At 36.2% G+C, this 11,634-nt stretch overlaps 1 protein-coding gene across 2 annotated transcripts; it reads right to left on the minus strand.

The window, feature by feature from the left end:
• Window positions 1-1,418: 1,418 nt before the first annotated feature.
• cep55l (centrosomal protein 55 like) lies at window positions 1,419-10,019 on the minus strand. Of its 2 annotated transcripts, none has more exons than XM_079596348.1 (9): window positions 9,878-10,019; window positions 9,493-9,712; window positions 9,051-9,302; window positions 6,181-6,225; window positions 5,948-6,098; window positions 5,587-5,849; window positions 2,562-2,633; window positions 2,088-2,213; window positions 1,419-1,987 (listed from the first exon to the last, which is right to left on the minus strand). In XM_079596348.1, the coding sequence occupies exons 2-9, from the start codon at window positions 9,685-9,687 to the stop codon at window positions 1,778-1,780; spliced, it is 1,314 nt and encodes a 437-aa protein (XP_079452474.1). In that variant the 5' UTR covers window positions 9,688-9,712; window positions 9,878-10,019; the 3' UTR covers window positions 1,419-1,777. The 2 variants fall into 2 exon arrangements, with proteins under 2 accessions (XP_079452474.1, XP_079452475.1); XM_079596349.1 differs by having other exon boundaries at window positions 9,882-9,989.
• Between the last annotated feature and the right edge of the window lie 1,615 nt (window positions 10,020-11,634).

Here is an 11,634-nt window from a genome sequence, read left to right on the forward strand (position 1 = left end):
AAGAAGAACATGTAATCTGTCAAGAGTTATATCAACATATAAGACTTTTAAATAAAAGAACCTCCTCCTGGACATAAAACAGAGTATTAAATATATAAATGCATACATACAGGGCTTGACATTAACACTCGACTTCAGCAGTGACATCTCTCCATCTAGACACATTGGCCAGTTGAATGCTGTGCGCTGCAGCTTTCACAGTGAAGCTTTAATTATTTGCATGTGTGCAGGTTGTGTTTCTTCCAGCGTCTCAGTTTACAGTGAATGCTCAGTCTCTGCATGTGTTGTTTGTTTGAGTTTACAATAAAGTGCTTTTGGGAGCAGATATCAAGTCTGACACGCTTTGTTTCACAGTGAAGTCATCATTTCCACTCCATCTCTGCAAACGAGTTTGGGTTGCTTATAACGTTAACCCGGGAACGCAATGTGCGTCATTTCACGATTTGTTACGCAAATAATTTGTAAGCCTACGTCAACACAGGAGAATACATCGATAAATTTCTAAATATGCTAATTGTTGTTCATCGCAGTTTCAAAATAAAAATGTAAACTCTCGCTCGGAGTTTGCATGTTTTGATGTCCATAGGCCTAATGTTATTGTCCAAGAAATGACAGTTCCTGTAGCATATCCTGCTGAAGTGGCCAAATATTAAAGATTAAGTGGACATTTCAATTAAATGTTGATCGAGCCAATATTAAACAAGTATTTGATCGTGCTGTAAAGTTTAACAATCTTATTATTGTGGTATAACTAACACAATATTAGTTATACCATTTCAAAACACACCTGCGTTGTTTTGCATTTTGTGAATCTCAGACGAATATTAAAAATGGTGTTAAAATATCGTCTCATCTCATTCTCATGCACACAATATTGTGTACCCATGAAAATAAAAAAATAAAAAAACCTGCATTTTCACTGGCCACAATTATGTTGTTGGGAAATTACAGAGTGGCTAGTGAGCAAAAAAGGTAATGTCAAGCCCTGTGTGTATAGCCTGCATATATATGCCATCACAGATGACCAGGGTCTAGTAAATCAATCTAGATTAGACATAAACAATGTCCTGAGTATATGCTTTTTCTCTCTCTCTCTCAGAAGGATTTTATCAATTTATTTATTGTTGTTGCCAGTTATCCTTACTCAAATATATTGCTTAACTGGCAATGAAATAATGCATGACACTTCCTGGAACCGAAGAGTTAATAAACTCGTTCTCCTCTGGCTACTGTGCCTTCACCTAATCCCACCTTTAAATAGTTTAATGCAGGATTTACACATGCAGTCTAATTCAAGACAGATTTGGTTCGCAAAGTCAGGACTGATGGATTGGAGTTGTTTCTAGACAAGTAACACTTCAGAGGTGCCATGAGGATACAAGGGAAAACGAGGATACAAGACAAACACAGGGTTTTTTCTGTCGTTTTCCTTTTATTCAAGTAGAGTTGACAATTCAGTGAAGGACTATGTGAAAAATGTTTGTTTTTTAGTTGGAGGGGGTACAACACTGATTATATGAACTGCATATAAAAGAGCAACCTGGTCACCAAAAGCAAACTAAGAAAATAACATACATTTAAACTAATAAATTAAAATATATTTAAATATGCCCCATGTAAACAGATACCTTTATTGATACCTTCAAACTTTTCAAATGCAAGAATTTAAAAATGTGACTACTTATTTGTTCTTTAAAAATATATATAAATGAAACAAGTTAATATAAAATACTGAAACATTTGGTGCTTACAATAAATCCCTGTAAATAATGAAGTTTTATCTGAAGCAGTAGTCGAGGTGTGCGAGCAGCTCTCTGTGCTGGCTGGTGGGGTAAGACGCGCCACAGTTCGGACACTCCAGCATACTCTCGTCTAGCATGTTATGGACTTTAGATGGAGACGTGGTTCGATCTTGAATAGTCAGCCTTTCAAAATCCATCCTGTTACATGAGCTGGGCTCAGAGAAACGAGCCTCTCTCTGCTGTTTCTGAGGCACAAGGTCAATACAAGCATATTATTACACAATTACATGATAAAAAATGTCAATGATCACGTCGGGACGCATCCAGGAGCATCTCAGAACTTACGGAAGACTCCAGGCGTGTAATCTGGTCTCTGGCCTTCCGCAACTCTTTCAAAACTTTGTGCAGTTGGTGCTGTAAAGTTTGACGGTCTACCTTTTCATTTTCAGATTCTTTGGCTGACAAATGGATCTGTAGGATGGTCAAAGACAAATAAGGGTGATAACACCAATAAAACACTAATTTCCATCAATCTAGTTTAAAATGTATGTGCAAAGTGCATGTCTTAGAAATTTATGTTGGCTTCATTTGGTTTAAAAATATGTCATGTGGTGTAACCATTAAAGGCATAGTAAGCGTTTGTGAGAAACGCTGTTTAAAGTGTATCAGTCCGAGCAGCACAAATCAGCAGTAGGGGGTGTATACACTCAAAATACATATTACAAGTCTAAAACATGAGCAAGATTATAAAAAAGAAGATCATGTCATTGACCCAGGAATGAAACAATGAAAGCTAGTGTTGAAGGGTGATCTGAATACCTGTTGTTCCAATATAGCGATTCTTTTCTGCTCCTCCTGCTGATTCATCAGGGATTTCTGCAATTGGTTCACCTTTCAAAACAGTTAAATGTCTGTCAAATGAAATGAGTAGATAGATACCAATATATCAACCAGGAATGCGTTTCCCAAAAGCACTTGAAGCCAAAATGGACAGTATTTGGGAAATGCAGCATGAAGCTGGGCATCGACACAACTTTCACGATTCGATTCAATTTCGATTCACAAACTTGCGATTTGATTCAATATCGATTCATTGAAGTGTTCATTTTTCTAGCCAGCAAGCGAGCTATGAGCTGAATGGCTTTTCAGAGGTAAATGTAACGTCACGTGACATTGACAAGCATTTTATTGAAATTTTTCTGTGATTGAAACACTGATTAAGCGATTACATGAGACATGATACATTTGGGAAAGTTTTCAACATTCCTTCTGATGTTTATTTCCACACGCTGCCGCATCGCTTAAAATGAGGCACTACATAAATCTGTCACGCCACATTAAAGAGCACCAAAACGGTCTTTATTGTTTGAATTTCATTATAAAATTGACAGAATTTAAAAGCTGAGACTTTGTTTCATATTAGAAGTAGCAACGCTCAAAGCTTAATGCGATGTATCAGATAAGAGGCGCTTCTGCAAATGTTTAATTGTTCAAAATCGTTTCTTGGTATTTCAAATTTATATTGTTTCATAAAAAAAAAAAAATCTATATTTTAATCCAGTTCTAGCTTGGACTGGTCAATCTGTTAATATTTGGCCATTTTGAGATCGGCATCAAATCAAAACTAGCTTACACTAATACTGTATAAACTTTAGACTGGTAGTGTGCATTTAGCAATGCCTACTGCCCAAGTACTTACACAAAAATGTGTGGTAGTAGCTTACAAGTCTTTGGCATTTCTAAAAACTATAGATCGCAACTCAATATAAATAGTAAACTGAATTATAATATATTAATTAACTATAGAAAATATTATGCCTGTCGAGATTATTGATTAATCAACTGATCGTGGATTTTCAATCTAATCCGAATTATTTCAATCACAACAAAAAACACTGTTGCAAAGTACACACAGAAATAAAGGTTTGTGCGTTTAATCAGCAAAACTAAACTAAACAAAACTACAGAGAATTACAGTAAATCATTAATCGGCCTTCTTTGGTATTATTGGGCTGTCCAACTTAGAACTATTATGTTTTATTTTTTATCCCAAGACTGCCCACCATGGGTGGATATAGAATCTTCTGCTAGCAAATCGGACCTGCCTTTACATTTATTTTTATATTCATCCGAATTGAAAGATCTAAAAAAAAAAATTTCCAATCCTATAGTTAGAAATATGATTGCCGTATGGTATGATGTGAAAAAGTTTTTAGGTGTCTCCTACCCTCTATCCTGTTTTAGTCCCATTTGGGGCAATACAAAGTTTAAACCAGGCAGATTAGATGCAGGTTTCAAGATTTGGGCAGACAAGGGCATACGAAAGATAGCAGATTTATATGTTAACAACACACTTATGTCTTTTGAGGAAATAGTCAATACATATAATGTTCCTAAAAAACATTTCTTTAAGTATCTACAGATAAGAAATTTAATACTTAAATCACAAAATAATTCTCTGGATATGCCAGCATTGTCTATTTTAGAAAAAGAGATTACAAGAAATTGTTCAAGTAAAGGCTTAATTACATCACTATACAATATGCTGGTGTCAGGATCAAAGGACTCCTCAAACCACAAACTGGAAGCCTGGAGATTGGATATTAACGACGATATTCAGTTGGAGGACTGGATGGAAACATGTAAAAAGGCTCAAGCACAAACAACGAGCACACGTTTGAAACTGCTACAATATAAGTGGTTGATGCGGATTTATATAACTCCCGTTTTATTGCATAAATATAATGAAAATGTCCCTGACACTTGTTTAAAATGCAATGAGTCTAAAGGTACATTATATCATTGCATATGGGAGTGCGAAGATGTCAAACGTTTCTGGAAAGGTGTGAAAGAAATGATAGAGAAGATCCTTCATGTTAATATTCCACTGTCACCTTTACTTTTTCTATTACATTTATTTCCTAAGGAGATGAAGTTAAAAAAGAAAGAGTATGTATTTATAAATATATGCATTCTTCAAGCAAAACGACTTATTTCGTTAAATTGGAAAAGTGTTTGTGCACCAAGTATAGAACGTTGGCTAAAAGAAATGGTAACAAATATGACAATGGAAAAGATGACTTATATTTTGAGAGACAAACATACAGTTTTTGATGGAGTATGGGGACCTTTCAGATCGTTCTTAAAACGTGACGGGCTTTGAAAGGTGTTAATAAAAGACTAAGAAAATAGGAGGTATAGAATATCAATGTACAATACTGAGAGGCATTTTTGTTTTGTTTTTTTTTGTTTTGTTTTTGCTCTGTTTGTTTTCTTTCTCTTTTTTTTTTGTTTTGTTTTGTGTTTATGTCTTTTTTTTTTTTTTGGTACATGTATATGTTCGTGTGTATAGTTAAAAAGCAAAAAAAGAATAAAAAATAAATAAATAAAAAAAAAATCATTAATCGGGCTTGTCTGTATGACAATTTATCATCAGCACAAAATTCATGATTGCAGGTCTAGTATACATAACACATTACTATATTAAATGATAACATCAATGACCCCCAATAAGCTCCATATTGCTTTGTCCTGTTCTTTAAGATTAAATATTGAAATTGTGTCAGCCAGACTGGCCACTGAGGCCACGAGTCCATTGCATTCTGTTATTATTAAAATTAAATATATTTTTATAAGTATATATTATATTATATATATTATAAGTATGTACATGATTGACAAAATTGCAATATGTGTACTTGCCAACTAAAACTCCATAATGTATATTGGCATGAGAAGGACCTTTGGCCCTCCTGCTCTCCAAATGCTGGCAATTAAAAAGTCCATATTGATCTAACACCCAAATGAGGTTGATATTTTCTAACAGCAAACTCTGCATGTGTACCTGCATGAGTAGTTCGGCCACCCTCTTCCTCTCGTCCTCCAGCTCAGCGTGCAGTCGAGCAGTTCGCTCTGATGAACACCTCCTCTCCTCCTGCAGAGTCTCTCGGTCTCGTTTCCTCTCCTCCAGGAGCTGCTCCCGGGCCTGAGCCGCTTCCCTGCTCTTCTCCTCATACCTCCCTCTCACATCCTTCACTTCTGCCTGGAAGCGGCTCACACGGGCCCGCTCGGCCTCCAGCTCACGCTGAGCCTCCTGCGCACACTGGCCTGTGGGGCAAGAAGAGAGAACCAATGATGAGACTGGGTTATATAGACCGTCCACCATTTTATTCTGTCCACTTTGAGTGTCTTTAAAGAATTTTGACCCTCTGAACTGGCTTCTTTGTGCTGTTGTTGGAGTGCTTTATTTGCTTCATTTAACTGCGTCTCAAACTCCTTGGCCTTGGCTAAGACGCCCTGAACATAAACCTCCCGCTGCTGGTCGTAAACAAGCCAGTTGTGGTTCTTCTCCAGAGCCTGTACTCAAAAACAGAGAGAGGTGATGAACAGACGAGTCCAGCAGGAACGCCTCATCTGAACTCTTGGGTTGTGAACTCACATCTCGTAACTGCTCCTGCACTGTCCCAAGCTCACTGGATGAAACCTGTCGGGGAAATAAACACAAAATAAACACTAGATAAATGTGTTCGGATGATTACAATTGAAATCGCAAATCTTATAAATGATAAAAAAGATGAAACCTTTCACATCTTACATAATTTACTTCACTAATAACCTCTTCTTGGGTTTGAACCACCCATTTATGGGTTACTAGTCCAATCTTTAAACAATGACACATGGATTTGGTCAATGCATTCCATGTGACTAACAAATAATATGATGTATTGATGCAATGTGCAAAAAGATGTCAAAGTATAAAAAGAGATCAAATTGGCACTGAGCTGTTTGAAAAAAAAAAAAAAAAAAAAAATCAAATAATATGATGTATTGATGTGTGCAACATTTTATTACTTTTCATGTTATTTATTTGTTGTGGATGTTCCAGTTGAGATACATTATTTTCATAGTTGGGTTAAATGTTCCTGTTATATTTTGGTTGCATTTGTGAGCTAATAAAAATGTAACTGATTGTGAAAAATAGGCACATAATGCAGTAATATCCATATATCGATCGCAGGCCTCTGAATCTGATCACAATGTAAGCGTATCGCAGTATGGAGGCATCAGCAAAGATCGTAACGCTGGCTAAGAGAATCAATGTCAGATCGTACGGTGATGAAATGTCAGATTTACACCCCATAAGCTAAAACACCAATCTCGTACAGTGCAAACCGAGCACATCTTTGACCGACGCCCTGCTGAGACCCGTCAGGAACTTCACCCAATACGCTGACTATCTCTGAAAAGGATGAATTGTTAGCATAATTTGTGAAGGTTACACTGGAAGTTACATGACAGAGTTAAAACCCACTTTAATTTAATTAAAGTAAGAGTGTTTATTTGAGAAATATTTACATTTAAAAATGGCAGTGTTTATTTATTCAAATGGACGAGGACGACAGGGGTGTGTGTACTTTCACAAAGCTCAGAGATTCATAAGAGTTTGGCTACGATCAATTCAATTAAAGATTCTTGATGAAATTACTGAATTTTATGCATATATATACACAAATTATACACGAATACAAACCCCTAGCCCGAACATTAACCCTAGTCTAGTGTTGGTAGCACATGATTTTCCTGAACTCTGAACTGAATCCAAGAAGTCTGAACTCTTCTTGACAGAAGACTGTGATTGAGTTGACCAATGATATTGTCTCAATAAAACAATTTAGATTCAAATATAATTTTTTTTTATTATTTCAACATTAATAAAATAATTTATTGTGGTCTACTGACATCACTGAACACTAGTTAGGCGGCTTCTCGGAGTAAGAAAATAGTAGTTTGAGATGAAATGCTGCCATCTAGTGTATGAACCTCGTCGTGCACTCAAGTGCCTGGAAATACCTCGATGCTAAATGACAGGAAATTACATACCAAAAAAACCCACATACACACAAAATTAAATCAAAACATTGCTTATATAACATTGCTTTAATAAGCCCAAAAGGAAATACGCACATAAAAAAAACATCTGTTCGTTTTTAAAGGGTTTGTTCACCCAAAAATGAAAATCCCATCATTAATTACTCACCCTCATGTCATTCAAAAATCAAAAAGACTTTGTTCATCTTTGGAACACAAATGAAGATCTTTTTGATGAAATCTGAGAGTTTTCTGTCCCTCCATTGACAGTCTACACAACTACCACTTTGATGCTTCAAAAAGTTCATAAAGAGATTGTAAAACTAATCCATGAATTGAGCGGTTTGATCCAAAGTTTCTGAAGAGACACGATCACTTTATATGATGAACAGATTGAATTTAGGCTTTTATTCACATATAAACATTCATCAACACACACATCAGTTGTGGTAAACAGAAGCTTGAGCATGTTCGCTTGACACGAGAACCAATGAGGTTCATTCTCATGTGTTACGCAGCACGTTTGAGCTTCAGCAAGAACCAATGAGGTTTGTTCTCGCGCGTCAAGCAGGTTCGGTTGAGTTTATGTTCACTGATCAATGTTTATATTAGACTAAAAGCCTAAATTTAATCTGTTCATCATATAAAGCGATCGAGTCTCTTCAGAAAATTTGGACTAAACCGCTCAATGGAGGGTTTAGAATGACATGAGTGTGAGTAATTTTAATTTCTGGGTGAACTATCCCTTTAATTAATGAGAGAAAAGTGTACCATTAAGAATTGAGCTTGTAATGTAATGCAATGTTTCTATGCTTAAAGACTATGGTTAAAATACAGTATTTACAGTAAATATATATATATATATTAGGGCTGTCAAAAGATTAATCGCGATTAATCGCATCCAAAATAAAAGTTTGTGTTTGCATAATATGTGTGTGTACTGTGTATAATTATTATGTATAAATACACACACATTCATGTATATATTTAAAAAATATTTGCATTTATATACTGTATATACATTTATATAATATATAAATATTTTATATATAAATATAACCAATTTTTCTTAAAAATATACATGATTGTGTGTTTTTATATATATAAATAATTATACACAGTACACACACATATATTATGCAAACACAAACTTTTATTTTGGATGCGATTAATCGCGATTAATCTTTTGACAGCCCTAATATATATATATATATAGGGACCCTGTCAATTTCTGACTTGTGTGTGACACTTTTTTTTTTTTACATTTATTTAGTATCTTATTCTTATCAGAGGGTTATATCTTATTCAACCATGACAGCAGTTTACGACAGAAGTAGAAACTGTGCATATTTCAAGCTCAAAATGATCAACAGTACACTTTAAAATAAAGTTTAAGAAAGCCCAAATGCCATACGAAGGGTCTAAAGTCAACTCCCCTACCTTTAGTGTGTCACACCTCTCAGAAACCACACAATACTTGTTTTTCAGGTCTTCGGTCTCCTTTGAGAGAGCCTGAAACTGTTTCTCTCTCTGTTCGGCCTCCTGGTGCTTCTCCTCGAGCTGGTTCTGCAGTGAAGACACCACGTCCCCGTGAGCGGAGCGTAACTGCTGTCTGAGGACACACACCTCCTGATCCTTCACCAGCAGCTGCTGAGCGTTCCTCTCCCTCAGGGTCTCCAGGGACAGAATCCTCTGAGGCACAATGGAGATTTAAAGAGATCATATGTTCAGGATGATAATCTTTCACTTCATAACGAGGAAATGTAGAGAATATTACATCTATCTATATTTATAAACATTTATAGAATGACACAGACATCTTGATTATTATTATTATTTTTGCAAAGCTCCGTCAGATTTCAGGTAGGAAGCATGAGTTCACCTCCAGGAGTTTGGCTCTGTCCGAGTCTGGGTGTGTGTGTTGATGTCTTCCAGCTCTCTTCATGTCCTCCAGACTTTTCTTCAGCTGCTGATTCTCTCTCTTCAGTTTCTCCATCTCCATGTCCACTGACTTCGAGCTGTTGCTTTTAAAGCCCAGTTTATTCACGAGAGTCTCCTTTGCCCCCTTTGCTGCCATGTCTGGAGTGATGTCTCAGCTTTTTCTTATGTGTAAAACGAACCATAACAAAATCAAAATGAATAGGACCCGTGAACCTCCCAAGTAAAATCACAGTTATATCGAATAGCAAATAGCGAAAGTTCTGCTCGATTTAAGACGGAGGGTTATACAAAATAATCTGGATAAAACAAATAAAGTATTTACTTACGCACAAGAATGAATGCTTAGGTGTAGCAGAATAGCAACATCAACCTGTGAGTAAACGGTTCTGTTTCACTTCCGTGATATTGAAAACAAGTTCAAATACTGCGCGTCCTGCGTCATATCCGGAAAGCAGTCGTCGGGTGAAGACAGATGGCGCTGATTCTGTAACATATGTTTACCCCTTCTTTTACTGTCTATGGTTTACCCTGATGTTTACTTACAGTGAACACAGATCTTGCCGTTTTATCTTCAGGCCACAGATAGCATACCAGTTTATTGTCTGTAAAATGCAGTATTACAATAAAAACAATCTGTAATGTAATCCGTAGTCTAAAATATTTATATGCAACTATATAAGGCCCAAAATGTAAACAACAACAACAACAACATATAATAATACATTTCCATTTCGTTTACACTACCATTATTAAAGTTTGGGGTCAAGTCTCCATGCAATTAAAATAATTACACATAAAAATAACTGTTTTCTCATTTAAAATAATTTAAATGTAATTTCTTCCTGTGATGGCAAAGCTGAATTTTTGCTGCTATTTTTTAATGAAAACTGTGATCATTTTTTATAGAATAAAAATGTTAAAAGAACAGCTTTCATTTGAAATCTGCATTTTAAATGTATTGTCACGTTTACTCAATTTGCTTCCTTGCTGAATAAAGGTATTAATTAATTTAAGTATTAATTAAAATAAATTAAATGACAGAAAACTTTTCTATTCTCACTCATTTAAATGGGTCATTCAAATGTGATCTTACTCCGTGACAATGCTATGGCTTGCTGAAAACGTGTACATAAATAATTAAATACAAGAAGTAATTTAGGTGGGTGTGTCTATTTTAATATGCTTCTATTTAGAATCATTTTGAAATCGAATGCAAAAACAGATGTGTCAGTAAATCTGGTGATGCTGGCTGATGAGGACGTGGTTTAAAGTTAGTTACTTTGGTGTTGGTTGGTTCTGGCAAGGTCAGTGTTGCTGTGTGCGGGGGGGATGATGTTTGGGTTTTAGTGCTGCATCTGCACTCAACTGCAATAATCTGTACTAATGACAGCAGGCTGATGCAGCTGTTTATCACACACACACATACACAGACACACACACACACGCACGTACACACACGCTCACACATCGCCCTCAGAAGTACAACATGGGCCTCATACTGCTCTGGGTACATCTGGGATTTGGGTGTTGAAAGACTTGGGTTTCATTATCAGAAATCCTCCACACTCTTTGAGCAGTATTCATTTGTGAATTCAGTGCTTAATGCAAAACCCATCGTCAAAATCCAGCTAACCCAGGATTCTGCAGAGAGGAGGGAAAAGGCTTGAAGAAAGCTTTCTTCCCCCCATGAGTCTGTCAGGATTTCCTCTGTAATAAATACTGTATGATGGGAGTCCACACACAGAGCGTGTGCAGCTGTGATCTCGGGATCTGAGGATGATGAAGCTGTCGTTCACACACTGATCTCATTCCTTCGCCTGGTGATCCTCCAGTTCAGTGTAAACATCATTTAAGCAGCGTTAGATGTTTACAGCAGATTTAAAGGCTAGAATGCGGTTCCTCATTAAATATCTATTCCCTCCTGGCTGCCTACTACTCCTCCTCCCTCGAGACTTTCTCATTCCATCCCTTCAGTGTTCGCTTCACTGGATAATGGCAGCCATCTTTTATTTCTCTCACTCTCTTATTCTGACCTTGTTTGTTCTTTTATTCTAAATTTTCTATCTATCTATCTATCTATCTA

Source organism: Phoxinus phoxinus, assembly GCF_949152265.1.
Source record: "Phoxinus phoxinus genome assembly, chromosome: 21".
NCBI lineage: Eukaryota > Metazoa > Chordata > Actinopteri > Cypriniformes > Leuciscidae > Phoxinus > Phoxinus phoxinus.

What these genes read in the sequence shown, in the direction of transcription:
- cep55l (XM_079596348.1), bottom strand. Translation starts at nt 9,687, where the DNA reads ATGGCAGCAAAGGGGGCAAAGGAGACTCTCGTGAATAAACTGGGCTTT. An exon ending in TGGCCGAACTACTCATGCAG is followed by an intron (nt 2,634 to 5,586) that starts GTACACATGCAG and finishes CTGTTTTGAAAG; the next exon opens with GTGAACCAATTGCAGAAATC. An exon ending in TTACACGCCTGGAGTCTTCC is followed by an intron (nt 1,988 to 2,087) that starts GTAAGTTCTGAG and finishes CTTGTGCCTCAG; the next exon opens with AAACAGCAGAGAGAGGCTCG.